The sequence below is a fragment of the Lepidochelys olivacea genome (genome assembly GCF_965140295.1).
Source record: "Lepidochelys olivacea isolate rLepOli2 genome assembly, chromosome: 5".
Lineage (NCBI taxonomy): Eukaryota > Metazoa > Chordata > Testudines > Cheloniidae > Lepidochelys > Lepidochelys olivacea.
The window spans coordinates 92,718,596-92,736,662 of NC_140415.1; the positions used below are offsets into that span (position 1 = coordinate 92,718,596).

At 41.4% G+C, this 18,067-nt stretch overlaps 1 protein-coding gene across 3 annotated transcripts in view; it reads left to right on the forward strand.

Moving 5' to 3' along the window:
- The window catches only part of GKAP1 (G kinase anchoring protein 1), a 41,711-nt gene that overhangs the window by 9,451 nt on the left and 14,193 nt on the right, over nt 1–18,067 (forward strand). For all 3 annotated transcript variants that reach the window (XM_084628639.1, XM_084628637.1, XM_084628638.1), the window contains exons 2-4: nt 4,335–4,606; nt 8,622–8,765; nt 16,552–16,629. In XM_084628639.1, coding sequence (XP_084484765.1) covers nt 4,388–4,606; nt 8,622–8,765; nt 16,552–16,629 — 441 coding nt within the window. In that variant the 5' untranslated portion in view covers nt 4,335–4,387. The remainder of the gene's footprint in view (nt 1–4,334; nt 4,607–8,621; nt 8,766–16,551; nt 16,630–18,067) is intronic.

Here is an 18,067-nt window from a genome sequence, read left to right on the forward strand (position 1 = left end):
GGAAGATTTTGGTTATATATTAGGAAAAACCTTCTAATTGTAAGGGTAGATAAACAGTAGAATAGGCTTCCAAAGAAGGGAATGGAATCCCCATCACTGGAGGTTTTTTAAGAACAGGTTGGACGAACACTTGTCAGGGATGGTGCAGGTTTGGTCCTGCCTCAGCGCAGGGGGCTGGACTTGAGGACCCATTGAGGTCCATTCCATCCCTACGTTTCTATGATATCTTGCAATTCATTTGCCTCTCTTTTGGGACAGTATTTCTGAATTGTGTGAAAAACTGATACAAATGTTCCAGAATTATATCTTCAACATCTAGGACCAACATTTCACAGTCCATAATGGCAGAAGACAGTGTCAGGAACATAACTAAATTGTCTTGCAGCACATAGCTACTCTAAAGAGCAAAAGTTTTTGACAAAGCTATATACTTTTTTTGTGCATAATTCAGATGTTCATTACAGTTCTATCTTGCAAAGATTGGTTAAATTCATTGAGCTTGTCAAATACGTTGGTCAAATAATCCAGTAAAACCTGGAAGCAGTGATTCAGAGTTGATCAAAAACATAACAGGCACTCCTCAAGGAGTTGGCAGATTCTTTTGGTATCACTTTTGTGGCTAGTAAATAAATGAAGCACAGCAGGTGGCAGTGCTCAAATTAAGGGTAAATTTGGGGAGTCCAGGCCCGCTTTCTACTTTAGGGGCTACTCCACTTCTGACTTATTCAAATGCATGTGGGGGTGGGGGATGTTTTGGCCTCCTTACTACTTCCTGCTTGACCAGCAGTATGGCCAAGAGCTACAAGGAGAACATGCCGTCCCTTGGTGGGGGGAGTTAGAATTCATTTGAGGGTGGTCTGTGGAGAGAGCAGAGTCTGCTGGAGTGATCAAAGGTCCCAGTGCTGGCCCTCTGTGTACTGAGGACCTGGTGAGCTGGGGGCTGAGGGAGGTTTGTGACTGGGTGAGCTGGGAGGTGGGAACCAGGGGGTGGAGTGAAAGTCTGGGGGACCTAAAAGGGGGAGAGAAGTCAGAGAATGGGAGCTGTCACCAAAGGGAACCAAGGGAATTAGGGGGTAAAAGCCCAGTCCTGGGGGAGGTGGGTTGGGGAGGGGAATCAGTGGAAGAGATGGGGATGGCAGAATTTAGTGTAGGTGGAAAGGAGCAGGGGAGCTAGGGATGTTGGTTGGGTGCAGAAATCAGGGAAAGGTAGGTTAAAGGCAGAGGCAGTAGGTGGGGATGGGGCAAAAGGCAGTTAAGGATGTAAGGAAGGGATAGTGGCAGGCAGAAGGGGACTTACTGAGTGGAGGAGAAGGTCGGGTAATGGGAGATGGAATTAGGGGTAGGGTAGCAGAGGCAATTAAGGATAGGGGAGGCAGGGTAAGAGGGTTAAGCAGCGGGGGCAGGCAGGGAGAGTTAGAGGTAGGTGATGGGCAGAAGGTGGAGGTTAACAGGTGAGGAAGAAGGAGGCAGGGCGGAAGGGAGAAGACAGTCTTGCTGCAGCTGGGCTTGGCTTGGCAGTGCAGAGCATGTCAGCACAGGAGCCACCCAAGACATATGTTGGCACCTCACCCCATCCTGCCTTCAGGACCGTCTGCATCCTTAAGTGCCCTTTTACTCTCCTCCCCCGCCCATAACTCAAGCACTGATATGCAGGGGAGAGGGGAGCCCAGGACCAACAGTAGTGGGGAGAGGTAATCCCTATGGAGCAGCTGAGGAAGCAAACCTGCTCCCTGCAGCAGTCGGTTTCAATTGCTGGGGCCCAGCACCTTGCCCATCCAGATCCCCCTCCTGCAAAGGGAAAGCAAATGGGGCTGTGCTGAAGAGGCAAAGGTCAAGAAGGGAGAAGAAGGCTGCACCCTGGGAGGACTGGCACCCCTGCTAGATATAGCCTCCTGCTAACCTCAGGCCTTCAGCCTGGCTGTGTCCAGCATGGGGGAGGGGAGCTCTGTGCCCTGGGCCTGTGTATGTTTCAAGGACCTCTTGATGCCAGCTCACAGAGGGGTACAAAAAGGAGTCAGGTCTTTACTAAAAGCGTGTGTCACACTGGTGGTCATAATCATTGGGAGCTGTATATACAGGAAGTACTGTATATGAGGAGTTATGTGTTCATGATGAAAATTATGTTCTCTAGGTCTTGTAGTTAAAGTACTGAAAGGTACTGTGTTGTGAGACAACCTTCTCCAGACAGGAAGTGAGAGACTCCTGTCTCCCTGGTGGACCATTGTGTATTGAGTATCTTACAACAGAGGTGTATTAGCAGAGTGAGTCAAATGGTAATGAAGTGAAGAGTTTGTAGATTTTTCAGAAGGGAGATTAACAGGAAGAAGTAAAAAGGGGCAGGGCGGGAGGGAGAGATAATCCTGTTTTCAGGTGAAGATCAAAGGCCTGGTCCGCTGTACATCTCCGGGTGCGCAGAGAGAGAGACTGGCATACTTGTGAAGACAAGCTGCCTGCAGGCTTGATCTTGTGCAAGAGAGATCTCAGCCATCCTGGTTGAAAACACTGGGGAAAAAGACTTGAGGTAAACTATCCTGTAGGAGATACAGGAATGTCCTCTGAATTAAATTCACACTCTAGAAAGTAAAAAAGAAAAGGAGTACTTGTGGCATCTTTTGAGACTAACAAATTTATTTGAGCGTAAGCTTTCGTGAGCTACAGCTCACTTCATCAGATGCATTCAGTGGAAAATACAGTGTGTTACGTCTCTATTTTATATGTAACCATTTGTTTACAATAATCTTACTTACAATCATTTGAATCTCTCTACTTTGATAATAAACTTATTCTTGTTTTCACTATAAATATGTCTAAGGGCTATGTGTTAAGCAGAGTGCTGATCCTGAGTTTCCTTGTAAGCTGGGTTCTTTGGGAGCAGGGCATCTCAATGTTTGGTGGAACAGGGGCTGAGTGCTCCAGAGGGACACTTCGAGACTGGGGGTGGCATGTGCCTATCGCTAAGCTAGACAGAGACAGTGAGGCCTGCAGAGATGTTGAAGGCAGTGCTTGTGTTTGCCAGAGGTTGGTGGAGTCAGGGAGCTGATCCACAGCAGGCACAGACAAAACTCCCTCGTGCTAAGGGCAGGTGGTAGCGAAGGGCCTCGCAATCCTGGGTACCTTTGGGAAGCATCACACAGTGCTAAGGGCTGGGAGCAAGATTGGGACCCCTCCAACAGGGAGGCTAGTACTCCTGGGATGCAGCCTTCTGCTTCCCAGTTGCAGAGTCCCTACCGGCCTCCCCAAAAGAGGAGGGTAACTGCTGGTTGGTGGCTGCTGCAACTGTGGCAGTTAGGGAGCCTGGGTCTCACTGACTGAGACCTTCACAGAGCCCATTTGCTTCATTTGTCAGACAGAGCCCCCTCCTGACCCTGGGCCTTCACCAGGTCCTCCTGCCACCTGATTACCTCATTGTGCCCCCTCCCCCACCCTTCCAGTTATTGGTAAATAACCTCTGTTTCTTCTTCAAGGAGCCTCTACACTGGGATAAATGTGACTTTGATGGTATGCCTTAGATGCATTCACATAACAGAAATCTGTACGACTGCAAATCTGTACGACTGACTGCAACTTAAAGCTCATAACGCACATTTACAAAACTTTACTCCTTACATTTAGCCTCAAGGTCTGGTGCAAAGTTTGGGAGAACAGTATTACAATCTTTGTTCAGCTAGAACTCCTCAGCCAAGCTTTTTGTGGGGGAGAATACTGCTTGCTAAACTTCTAAGAAGTGAGGATATACAGCAGCTCCTTGAAGAAGAAATAGAGGTTATTTACCAATAACTGGAGCTCTTTGAGATGAGCTCTCCTACAAATTCATACTACCTGGCCACCCACTTTCCTTCCCTGGAATTATGTCTCTTTGCTGAACTCTTAGGTTCAGGTCCTAGGAGATGAGGCTGTAGGGGTGCCTCAACCACTTTTATACTCTGGCTCCCAGAACATTAGGACCAGTGAGAGAAGCAGGCAGGTGCCACAATGAGCACTGCTTCTAGAAGATTCTGTTTGCTGCATCATTGCTACATCTTCTAAAAGTGTAAATGTGCGTAAAGACTTATCTCAAAGAACTCCAGTTACTGGTAAGCAACCTTCACTTTCATTGTTCTTGTTCATATATTAATACTAAAACATTACATTATAATTATTAAACTATCGAAATAGTTAATTCAAAAGTAAAATGAGCCACTATTTTATCCTGAAGCCTTTTGCCCCAAAATTACATAAAGCTTATAATTGACAGGTCTGAATTGTTGATGTGAAGGCATGTGCTATTGCAAAAAGTTTTTGTACAGCAGAATAGTGTGATTCCTTTATTCTTTCTTTTGTTGCTACATTCCCAGGAAACATTTTCTTTGAATAAGAAGTCATCCTCAAAATAATCTCAAACCATACAATGGCCTCAGCTGTAATCAGTTCAGTTCCCACTACTGCATCTCGCTTTGCTCTATTACAAGTGGATAGTGGTAGTGGTTCTGATTCAGAGACTGGAAAGGGAAGAAGTGGTCGAGGTGCTGGGAAGTCGCAAGCTTCAGGGGGAAAATCAACTACAAATGAGAAGAAGAAAGAAAAGAGGAGAAAAAAGAAGGAACAGCAGCAGAGCGAGGCTAATGAGGTAGAGAGGCTGTTATATTTTCAGTAACATACAAGGTGTGCAGTTATGCCAGATGCCTTGGGTAAATTGTTCATCTGTTAGCTGAGTAATGTGGCTATTTTTGTTGCTTTTGACATGTTACTTTGTAAAACAAAAGAATGTCAGGTTATAGTCATAAAAAGGAATTATTTTAAAAAATAATTTTTTTCCTCAACTTTTTGTTAGAGTTCAGTCACAACTACACTTCTTTAAATGTGGGAGGCTCTTGACTAATCAAACAACTAGATTTATACATTTAAGTGAAAATAATTTGGTTTCTTACATATCCCCATTTCCTGGTCACAGACCTTATTCAGCTGGAGATATAGGACAGACAGGGAAACATTCATCTTAGGAAGTGGGAGCTGGTATCTTGTAGTTCCTATAGGATTTTTTCCTTTATATCCAGAAAGGGATGGAGAGGTCTTGGAACAAGTTTGTAGAATCATAGGTTGTGGGGCTAGTAATGAAGGATGTGGTAGATTTTCTTTGACCTGGAATAGATGTTTCTAAAAAGCAGATTCAACTTGTAGGACTTGCATACCAAATGAGTAATGGAACTCTTTAAAAGAACGGCTTTGGATCTTACGTTCTAGAGCTGATCAAATAAACAGCCCCATATCCTGACCATCCCTCAGTTTCTCTTTCCTCTAGCTTCAGTGAACTTGGAACCCATCCCCTTTCTCTGCATTGGGACAGTTTTCTTAGTTAAACTTTTTGATGGTTAAGTTGTTGAAAATATTCACTTGGAAAATCTTACAAATGTAAACAAAGCTTCCTATAGTGAAACTGTCACTGCACCCAGCCATGGCAGATCTGGGGGGAAAGAAGCCAGTGTTCATGAAACGGTCTTGTGCTGATGTAATGTTGGACATGAACCAAGGCATCCTGTGTCTATAATGCCCAGAAGGTCATTTGAGGATGGGATGTCCTATTTGTTTTCACACCAGCATGTAGGGAAAACAATTGTAGTCCTTATGGAAACCTTTACATTTCAGAGTCTCTCCTTGTGGGAAGTGTTGCAGATTCAGGTTGTTCAGCTCTTGGAATGATATTCACTATCTCTTCCCAAAAAAAGTCCTCTTGGCAAAGAAGAATCTGGCTTGTCCACATTCAAGAGCTTTACATTTTTCAGACCTAGCTATTAGGGTACAATTTCCTCAAGTAGAGCAACAGAGTTCTCCAGGGATCTGAGGTCTCTCAGCTCCTCCATTTACCAGGAAAAAAGCACAGGTGTGCAGGGGTCCAGTGGGAAGCAACAATCTTTCATTTGTGTCAGGTACTTTGTGCAGGAGTTGAGTTCTGATTGTCCCATGACACTGATAGCATTCTGTGATTCAAGGAGATCTGAAAGTCCTTCTGAATATTCATAAGATAGCTAGAACCATTGGCTGTGTCTGAGGAGTCTTCAAAACTGGCTTCCCTGGTACTGTCTATACAGGCCTTGCAAAGAGAAATATCCCTGGAGTCTCCTTGGATCCAAGCCCCAAGTCTGTTATACCCATAATCTTTTTTCTGAAGCTTTGTTATCCCTGGTATAGAGGGCCTGTGAGTCCAAGATTAAATAGAATCAAAGATCCAAGGATGGGTATAGAAGTGCAATGCTTGGCAGCCTCAAACTGCTCCTTCTGGTGCAGCAACATCTGGTCCACCTACTTAGGCTTCTTGTTAGTGTCGCCTGTCTAGAACAGTTCCCTCTTTGACACATTGTCAAATTGAAAAAGTAGGAAAAATTTAGAAATATTTATTTTAAAAAAATTGGACTAATCCTTTTGGAATTAATCTTAATACCTATTTGTAACAATAATAGGTAAAACAATTTTGGACAAATGTGTTTTTTAAACTGTGGTTTTCAATGTTGCACATGCAATTTTAATTCGAACATTTTCTGATTTTTTGTTTTTGTAAGTGCCTAGCCTTGCTGCTCCAACATTATCAACACCATCTTTATATTTAAGAATGATTCGAGTGAAAATAACATCTAATGTTACACTACCTAAGATAAAATTGTAAGCTTCAAAGTTTGATGTATGCCATCTGGGGTCCAGAAAAATCGTATTTCCCCATCTTCCGGTGAAACAGTCTTTCAGAATTAGTTGCATTGTGGAGGGTCTTAAGTCTGTCTTTGAAACATCTGGAATTGACTTCTGTTCATGAAAATACACAACTGAGTGGACAGGTAGTCTTTTTGTTATGGTATTTCCTATGTCTGAGCACTTTCTATAAAATAAACACAGGAGAGTGTAATAAAACTTAGAGTGAAGTTAGGGCTGGGAGGTCAGCTATGCACTTTAAATGTGAACCGTGAAATTCCTTGCTTTTGAGTTGGAGAGTCTTTAATGTTACTTTTCAACATATTATTTTGTAGTTATCTCAGGGCTTGTCTACACTTCCAAGTTTTGCTGACCAAACTTTGTTGACACCCAAAAGTCGACAAAACAAAAATCGCCAAAGGGTGTTCACACTTGCTCCCTCTGTGGACAGATCATGTCCACATTGCTCACCCTGTCGATGATGGTGTCCCCAATGCTCTGTGGGTATGTATCCCACTGTGCAGTGTTGTGGGAAGGAAGAGCTGATCTCTGCACATCTTGGGATTCTCTCCAAGTTCTCCCACAGCCCCCTCAGCTGCCGAGAGCAGCATCATGAGTAGCTCTGTGAGCTCTAGGTGCTGAAGAATGGCAAAGTAGCACAGCAGTGTGTCCCCCTCCCGCTATGTCTGTGTTCTTAGGGCACAACAGGAGCATTCCAATGATTTGCTCTTTGTTCCCCAAAGGGAGCAGCATACAGATACTTCCCAGAGCTTTGAAAGGGGAGGGGAGCATGCCTGCAGGGCAGCAGAGATCAAAACACTCAGCAGAGCAATCAGGGCAGGCATTGTGAGATACTGGCAGAAGCCAGTTCTGTCGACAAAACAATCAGCGGTGTCTGCACTGTCTCTTTGTCGACAATAAAGGGGGGGGAAAAGACAAAAGTCTCTTGTAGGGGTGGAAGTATTTTTTCACCAAAACAGGGCGTTTTTCACGACAAAAGTCCCATTGTAGTGTGTACGCTCCTGCTGCTTTGTCGCCAAAAGGCAGTTTTTTGCGACAAAACTTGCCAGTGTAGACAAGTCCTAAGGTACTTCTAAGGTGTCTATCACTATAGTGACAGGTTTCAGAGTAACGGCCGTGTTAGTCTGTATTTGCAAAAAGAAAAGGAGTACTTGTGGCACCTTAGAGACTAACCAATTTATTTGAGCATAAGCTTTCGTGTAGTAAAAATAAATTGGTTAGTCTCCAAGGTGCCACAAGTACTCCTTTTCTTATCACTATAGTATTCACATGCCAGAAAACAATTGTAAAAGTAACTGCTCACAGATTGATGTAGTACTTAGCACATGCTTGACTTAAGAGCTGTGTATTGGAAAGCTTGTCTTTTTCACCAAGAGAAGTTGGTCCAGTAAAAGGTATTACCTTACCCTCCTTGTCTTTCTAATATCCTGGGTCTGACACTGCAAACATTAAACTGTTGTAAATATCAGCATTATCAGCTATTAAAACTACTTTGGCTGTATTGGTTTAATTGGTGAAATGAATGTAAGTTATAGGCAGATCCCCTAAGGCTATGTCTATGCTAGAGACCTTACAGCTGCACAGCTGTACCCATGCAGCTGCACTGCAGTAAGGTCTCTTTTGTAGCTGCCCTATACCAAAGGGAGAGAGCTCTCTCGTCAACATAAGCCACCCCCTAAAAGCGGCAGTAGTTATGTTGGTGTGAGAAGCTCTCCCACCAACATAGTGCTGTGCACAGTACCACTTATGCTGGCGAAACTTATGTTGCTCGGGGTGTGATTTTTCACACCCGTGAGCAACATAAGTTTTGGCGACATAAGGAGTAGTGTAGACATCACCTAAATGTCGAAGATAGCCCAATTGGCATATTGTTTCTGTATAATCACTAATATTCTAGTAAATAGCAGCACCATTGATTTATATTCCTGGATCTTGCTTTGCAGCTCCGAAATCTTGCTTTTAAAAAGATTCCTCAGAAATCCTCTCATGGAGGCTGTCTGTCTCAACATGAACAAACGTTGCACAGCCCAGTGGAGAAAGACTCTCAGGAAGAAAATTGGCAAGAGTGGAGACAAAGAGATGAACAGGTAAAGCTTGCTATATCAAATTATTTTACTTGGTTGTCTTGCAGAGTAATGTAATACGAACTTCAAAGGTAAATGTGTGAGAGAAATAGCTATGGCTGAGATTTTTCAAAGCAGCTTGGAGGATTTTCATTCATCTTCCAAAAATTTTAATGAGACAGGGTGGGTAATGTAATATCTTTTATTGGACAAACTTCTGTTGGTGAAAGAGACAAGCTTTTGAGTTACACAGTGTTCTTCTGGACACTCAGGGAAGAGCTCTGTGTAGATCAAAAGATTGTCTCTTTCACCAACAGAAGTTGGTCCCATAAAAGATATTACCTCCCCAATCTTGTCTCTCTAATATCCTGGGTCAATGTAGCTACAACAGTGCAAACAAAAAAAATTTAATCAAAGGACTGGAAGGGACCTCGAGAGGTCATCTAGTCTAGTCCCTTGCACTCATGGCAGGACTAAGTATTAACTAGACCATCTCTAACAGGTGTTTTTCTAACCTTCTTTTAAAAATCTCCAATGATGGAGATTCCACAACCTCCCTAGGCAATTTATTCCAGTGCTTAACCACCCTAACAGTTAGGAAGTCTTTCCTAATGTCCAACCTAAACCTCCCTTGCTGTAATTTAAGTTCATTGCTGCTTGTCCCATCCTCAGAGGTTAAGAATAATTCTTCTCCCTCCTCCTTGTAACAGTCTTTTATATACTTGAAAACTGTTATCTTGTCCCCTCTGTCTTCTCTTTTCCAGTCTAAACAAACCCATTTTTTTTCAGTCTTCCCTCATAGGCCATGTTTTCTAGACCTTTAATAACTTTTGTTGCTCTTCCCTGGACTTTCTCCAATTTGTCCACATCTTTCCTGAAATGTGGTTCCCAGAACTGGATACTCCAGCTGAGGCCTAATCAGTGCGGAGTAGAGCAGAAGAATTATTTCTCATGTCTTGCTTACAACACTCCTGCTAATACATTCCAGAATGATGTTCGCTTTTTTTACAACAGCATTACACTGTTGACTCATATTTAGCATGTGGTCCACTATGACCCCCAGATCCCATTCCGCAGTACTCCTTCCTAGGCAGTCTTTTCCCATTTTGTATGTGTGCAACTGATTGTTCCTTCCTAAGTGGAGTACTTTGTATTTGTCCTTATTGAATTTCATGCTATTTACTTCAGACCATTTCTCCAGTTTGTCCAGATCATTTTGAATATAATCCTATCCTCCAAAGCACTTGCAACCCTTCCCAGGTTGGTATCGTTCGCAAACTTTGTAAGTGTACTCTCTATGCCATTATCTAAATTATTGATGAAGATATTGACCAGAACCGGACCCAGAACTGATTCTTGCAGGACCCCACTCATTACGCCCTTTTCCAACCAGTCATGCACCCACCTTTATAGTAGTTCCATCTAGGTTACATTTCCCTAGTTTGTTTATGAGAAGGTCAGGCGAGACAGTATCAAAAGCTTTACAAAAGTAAAGATATACCATGTCTACCACTCATCACCCCCCTTCCCCCCCCCCCCCACAAGGCTTGTTACCTTGTTGAAGAAAGCTATCAGGTTGGTTTCACACAATTTGTTCTTGACAAATCCACGCAGACTGTTACTTATCACCTTCTAAATGTTTGCAAATTGATTGCTTAATTATTTGCTCCATTATCTTTCTGGATACAGAAGTTAAGCTGACTGGTCTGTAATTCCCTGGGTTGTCCTTATTTCCCTTTTTATAGATTGGCACTTTATTTGCCCTTTTCCAGTCTTCTGGAATCTCTCCCATCTTCCATGACTTTTCAAAGATCATCGCTAATGGCTCAGATATCTCCTCAATCAGCTCCTTGAGTATTCTAGGATATATTTCATCAGGCCCTGGTGACTTGAAGACCTCTAACTTGTCTAAGTAATTTTTAACTTGTTTTTTCCCTATTTTAGCCTCTAATCCTACCTCATTTTCACTGGCATTCACAACGTTAGATGTCCAATCACCACCATCCTTCTTGGTGAAAACCAAAACAAAGAAGTCATTAAGCATTTCCATCATTTCCACATTTTCTGTTATTGTTTTCTCCCGCTCATTGAGTTATGGGCCTACCCTGTCCTTGGTCTTTCTCTTGCTTCTAATGTATTTGTAGAATGTTTTCTTGTTACCCTTTGTCTCTCTAGCTAGTTTGATCTCATCTTGTTCCTTGGCCTTTCTAATTTTGGCCCTAGATACTTGTGTTATTTTATATTCATCCTTTGTAATGTGACCTAGTTTCCACTTTTTGTAGGACTCTCTTTTTGATTTTTAGATCATTGAAGATCTCCTGGTTAAGCCAGGATAGTCTCTTGCCATTACTTCCCTCTACGCAATGGGATAGTTTGCTCTTGTGCCCTTAATGTCTGTTAATAATGTCTAATGGAAGACATGAGACAGAATCTCCTGCTTTGCTCAATCTTTACACTTAAATCTCGTATTTTAAAGATTTTTCTCTGCTGTAAAAATCTTTTGAAGCATCTTTGCCATCACCCTTATTATCAAAAGAGCATTTCAGTTGGCTTATTCTTGGTCCTCTGATGTGCTGAGTTCACTCTCAAATCCAGATCTCTCCAAGAGCAGTGCACCTAACAAGCCATAAGGCTACGAGAACAGTCACATCTGTCAATATAAGATACTTATTAATTGCAATAGATACCCCTATTTTTTTAGTTGATATATTTACCAAGAGTAAGTATTCTCTATAGAGATAGGGGTCACCAACATTTTTAAATGTAATAAAGCAGAGGCCACTGTAGTGTGTGTGCATGTAGTGAGTGCCATTGAAACCTTTTTACCCTGATTCCTCTTGGTAGAACTACTAAAGGCAGCAGTTACACTAAAAATTGTGATGGCTTCAAAATGTTAAAACCTTTTAGCCTTGAGATAAGACCATTTGAAAAACCCTACATCAATCAGTTTATGAAAATGTAACAGTGCCTTTCCACCCTATGATGTCAGTAGGAGAAACATTTATAATTTAAAACTGATGTTCCTTTGTTGATTACAGTAGTTCAGTACTTCACCTAAATATTTTGTTGACTTATAGAATGTCAGTTTATTTTACCATTTAGTGCAATGCCGTTCTGTTTTTACATCTTATTTTAGGTGTGTATTTTTACATTTTTCCTTGTTCTAGAATAGTGAGAGCTATATGAAGCTCTTTACAACGTTTACTAATAGATACGTGATGATCTGGTGTTATTGGTTACTGGGTATCTGGATATCTGATTGTGTTTTCTCCTTTTATAAGAAAACTGATTCATGCAGAGTTGGTGACATCACAATTCTCTATGAATTATGCATTTTGAGATACTCCTGTACACTTGTAAGGTCCGCTTAAGGGGCCAGTATTGATGGTGACATGTCTTTAAAAGGTCTGTGTGAAGTTCAGGAGATAGGTCAGAGTTCTGAAAATGATATTTGAAAATCTCTCTCTACATGTCAATGAAGTCCAGGTAGCTGTCAATATAGGTGTTTCTTCCTCTTTGTTGAGCCACAGATTGAGGATGTTAATTTCAGAAATCCCATTTTGGAAGATGATCAAGTGTTAAGTGAGAGCAGCATTGGTGCATAATAAATTGTTGAAGATTGTTAATACTGTGATGTCAGGAGACTTTTGGAGGGAGAGGTATCAATTTTTTTTCATCCTTCCTGTGCCTTCTGATTAGATGGTTGGTGTAGTGACCATAAAGTGCTTTAGAGAATTGCATGAAGCTTACAAGCTGCATGTCTCTGCCCTCCTTATTATAAAAGAGGAGAAACACTAAACCCTAGTTTAAGTATTTATGAATGTATTATTGAACAGTGGGACTGGATGGTGGTCATACAGTTAATTCTTAATTCAGTTGCATTCTCGAGGCCCATAGGTTATAAAATTGTCTCAGGTTTTCCTTTCGCTTTTAAAAGTAATTTCATGGCTTTGCTATTGTCCTGAAATATACCACTCTGACTTTGGCGCCATGATAAGACACTTTTTCACTAGTGGGTAGTAGAGAATAGCATAACTAGATTGAGGCTATTGTAGCTTTTGCGATCAGAGCATGGACTGTTTGTGTATGTAGTATAGTACTGAGCACGCTGTCAATTTTAAGCAATTGTTTAAGGATCACAGTAGAGGATGGGGAGTTGTGATACTCCTGGCACATGCTCTGCCCACAATTCCTGAATAACTAGATGTTTGTTCTAAGCTGATCAGTAATGAAATAACTAAAAATGTAACATCAGCCTCATTAGGCTGCAGAGTTAACATCCCATTAAAAAAATGAAGTAGTTTACTTCTGTCACTGTGCTGTCTGGTGGTTTATATCTTGTAGTTTTTTCTTGGCTACTACAAGAGCTAGAGGATAAAACTTTCCAATTCACCTAAGTCACTTAAGAGCCAAAGTCTATGGGATTTAGACTTCTAAATGACTTAAGCACTTCTGAAAACTCCACCCAGAAACCCAATTTCTTGGAATGAAATATTAGTTTCTCCAGAGACTGATGGGGGGGGGGGGGCACCACCAGGAATGTGTTTGTACTGCATAACACTGCATACTATCTAAAATTGAACCTTGGAGAGAATTTTGAGTATTGCTGCAAGGTGTACATGGCGTGAGTACCCTTAACAAGTATAGGTAAATTCCATATTCTCTGTTTGATTAGTACATGTTTAATAATAAAAACTTTCTGTCTTTAAAACTATTCCTTAATTTATAAACGTAATAGCTGTTTGTAGCTGCTGCCAATAATGTCTGCCCGTGCTGCAATATATTCCTTTGGCTCTTTGGAGGTAGCCTGTTAGAATGAGGGATGGGGAAGATTGTGTGAGGAAAAAGGGATACTGGACCAAAAAGAAAAGGAGGACTTGTGGCACCTTAGAGACTAAAAAATTTATTTGAGCATGAGCTTTCATGAGCTACAGCAACGCTGAAGGAGAGACTTTAGTTTGTTTATACTCTGTTGTGTGAATTTTGAGACTAACAACAAGAAAACCTAAATATTTTCAGTAAATTTGCTAAAGTTTATTTTACAGTAGAGCAGTGGTCCCAAATCTTTCTGTGGGACTAGTACATTCCTATTCCTAACAGACTGTGGCAGGCGCCATACACCCCGCCTCCGAGAACCGGCAGCGGAAAGAAGCCTCGCCGCCGAAATGCTGCCAAGAAACGGCAACGTTTCTCGATGGATTTCAGCGGGCGGTTCTCAGGTGGCCGTGCTTGGTGGTGGCATTTCGGCGGCGCGGTGTCCTGCAGGCACACACAACTTCCCTGGCGGGTGCCATTGCACCTGCAGGCACCGCGTTGGGGACCCCTGCAGTAGAGGATATAGCCATTAGTCTTCCAGTTTAAATCTCAACTGCAATGTAAATGTTTAAATTGTAAATTTTGTTTAAAATACTGTTCCTACAGTATTTGGAAAATATTTAACTATTAATAGAACAGAACAAGGTCCTAAAGCTGGTAAAGGATTTCTGGTGACGTAGCCCCAAGAGGATTGTCATCTTAGTGATGGCATTCGTATTGCAGTAGCACTTAGCTCCAATAACTGTTTGGTCTCTTTTGTGCTAGACTCCGTACAAACATTTAAGGAGACAGTCTTTGTCCTGAGGAACTTACAGTATTAACTTCCACATACATGTTAAACATTGCCTTTTTATAACTTTACTCCTCCCCCACTCCACCCATCTCTTCCTTTTTTTCATTACTTTAATTTTTCAGGACAAGCGTTGTGCCTTGATTTTTTTGGTAGACACCCTTCTTGATCAGGCTCAGATTCTGTTCTATAGTTGATACTAAATTGTAGCCATAGAATAAATAAATTATGCGCTATTACCCCAAACAGATACCTGCATTCTGGCAGTCTCTCACATGTCCTTGCCTCCTGTTGAGAGGGTATTTATATGATTGTGTTCAAGGACCTAAGTCAAAAGGAGAGACTCTTGGCTCACTATTGTAAAACTAAGAACACTGGTCTTTATTCATGCAAAACTCATTGTGGGAGTTTTGTCTGATTAGAGTGACTGCAAAGAATGTTTAGATCAGTGGTTCTCATCCCGCGGCCCAATCCGCACACAGCTGTGGCCCATGTGACATCCTCAGGACCATACAGGTAGTATATATAATGTGTGGATGCGGCTCAGATAACACAAAGAGAGCTGTGAGCAATGCATCCCACAGTGGTAAATAGATTGAGAACCACTGGTCTAGATCTTTGGAGGATTTAATAAACCATGTATTTTAAGCAATCTGTGTCTCCTGAAACCCTGTAAGTTCTTTAAGGGCACAGTTATCACAGGCAGGAAAGTTATATGGTATCACTAAAACTTATAAAAGCTAGTTGAGCCATTTTTAATTTGATCAAATTGAGCTGAGAATGTGCAAAGACTCAGACTTTAAGGCCAAAGAGACCATCATGATCATCTAGTCTGACATCCTTCACATTGCAGACCACAGAACTTCATCCGCCCACTCCTGTAACAGACCCATAATCTCTGGCTGAGATTCCGAAGTCCTCAAATCATGAGTTAGAGACTTCAATTTACAGAGACTTCAAGTTTAATCCCTACTAATTGAAAACATCCTAATTGCAACTCAAAGAACAGACAAATGACAGATGAAAGAGAAGAGTAGCGGAATGAACGGACAAAGACAAACTAGGAAACATGATAATATTTGCTTATTTGTCACACTGGGATTGCTTTGATAATTTGGGAACCATTTAAAGGAATAATATCTGATGCAAACAAACTGCTACGTTTTTAGAGATGTATTATAATTAGTTACATCTGAGGTGTGCACACTGCAGTTTTTCCAACCCCCTGAAAAGCAGCCACTTCCTTTTGATCCAGCAATACCCTGAATCCAGGTGAATCCCTTCCTCTGCTTATCTTCAGCCCATCTGTGTTCCCCATTCAGTAAGTTTGTATTGGCTTTGGTGTATTTTTTTTTTTTTTTGGCTTACCTTTTCCCATGGAGATTAATATAGTGCTGTAAACAAAACTCAGCTACTCCTCTACCGTACCACCACACTATAAAATCAGATGTTACCCCTCTACCTCTGCTAAGCAACACTTAGTTCTTTCTTTCCTTTTCAGTCCCCACATATAAAATTTCAATTCCCCTTTTATCCCACATCCCAAGAAACTCCATCAAGACTAAAGCTTCCCTCCATCTCTCCTTAATCTAAGACCGCTCTTGATCCCTTACGCTTCTCTGAAACAACTCTTGCACTGCACATCCTCCTATGGCATCCCAGACAAACTTTTGTTTCTTTCACACATGATGTCCTGGAGTCTCTTGCCATCCCTGCCATTCAGCAGAAGTTACTTTTTGTTAATGGCGGCAGAGGCGGCCTGGTCTTTTCTATGCTTTTGAGAGGCTCTTCTTTCCCCTGTTCTACTTGTTCATATTTTAGGCTTTAAAATCAACAAGCTTCTGCATGCAAAACTTCAAGATCTAAGTTACAAGCAAGCATTTTGAACAAAAGCAATTAAAAAAAAAAGAACTTCACTTTCCCTATAGTGACTTAGTAGTGCATGGTTTCAGTCAGACTTTTATTTAACAAAATGTGTTTCAACCAATAAGGTATTCTACCAACTGTTGTACAAACGTATTTAGTCGTTCTTACTTGTGCATTTCATCATATTACCAAGAGTATGTTGACAGTAGCTGTAACATTCCATAGGCTAAAATTAAGTTTTAACCTTTTTAACCAGCTGTCAATTGCGCACCTTTTTGCTTTTTATTAATAAAAACAAAAACAATCGGTCATGAGTTTGTCTTAATCTTATTTCTTCAGCTGACATCTGAAATGTTTGAAGCAGATCTTGAAAAGGCATTACTGCTAAGCAAACTGGAATATGAAGAGCACAAAAAGGTATTTGGTGGCTTCATCGTGATCTGAAAATTGTGCAAGTTTTTGACCTTTATTGAGTTCTGGAGAAAGGAGTCTAATTTGGTTTCCACAAAATTTTGTGTAAGCTAACTCTTTAGTTTTTAATACCCAAAGATTTACTAAGAATTGAGAGAACCATTAGAGAGTTGAGGGAAACCACAAACAGCCATATTACAGTTTGAGAATGTTAAAGATGACCTGCCAAGGGGGAAAATGAGTTTGTACCCTCTTTGCTTCTTTGATAATATAAAGACATTTGTTTTCACATTAAAAATAGGACTGCTAAAGCTTGTTCTATGTAGGGGTGGGTGGGTGTGTTTTGTTTTTTGTTTTATTGGTCTTGGTGGGGGTTCTGGAGAGGTCTTCCTAGAGGATCATAGAACTGAAGGGGAGGGGGAGCTTTTTTAGGTCTGAATTGAAGTGGTAGGCATGTTGAATCTTTAATGTCTTTCCTCCCAATTGTTTCAGGTATTTGACTTAAATAGATAACAGTTTTGAACAGGCTGACTAAAAATTCCTTCTCAGCTGGTTAGGTTTACCACCTTTGGTGCTTGTGGTGTTGTCTTGCTAGTTCTCCAGTCATCTACATAGTGTTCCAGGAGAGAGAGTGCTGATAAGTCCTGAATTTCTAGTGTGAAAAACAAGTAGGAAACTTTAAGAAAAACAAAAACCTTAAATTATACAGAATAAAAAAGCAAAAATGGCACACATCCAATTTTTTGCTCTGAGTGTCAGCTTTAGTAGTGTCTTGTACTTCTGTTGGACAAACTAAGGCTTTGCAGAGGTTTTTTGTTTGTTTGAAGGGAATCCCCACAATTAAGTTAAAGTTCTTAAAACTAAACTGTAATTTAACTTCCAATTTTAACTTCATTTTAAAATGCATACTTAAGTACAGGCAAGCGAAGACTTAGTCTTTAAGCATAGCCTGTTGGGGATTTGCTCTTGAGTCCAAATGGCATCTGCATGGATTACAAGTAAAGCCAACTCTCTAGCAGTTTGAGAGAACTTTGTATATGCTAGTAAATTTAAAATCTAGTAGCTGTTTATATTGTAGTCTCATAGTATAGGACAGGGTTTCAAAACCTTTTTCTTTCTGAACCCCCCCGGCTATTAAAAACTCCCGCTGAGGAAGAGGCATGGCTCTGGGCTTCAGCCGCAAGTGGTGAGGGGGTCGGTCCAGGCTTCAGCCACCAGGCTGGGGGCAGGGGTTGGAACTCTTGCCCTGTGGAGTGCTGGGGGCCTCTGAACTTCCTGTCCTGGGCCCCATCCAGTCTAAAACTGGCCTGCTTCGCGACCCCCTGAAACCAGTTGAGAGGCAGTGGACCCCCAGTTGAGAGCGGCTGGTATACAACATCAGAGACTGTTTTATCTTTTTTTCCCTGTTTTATTTATTTTCTGTATCACTACTTTTTCTCTTTAG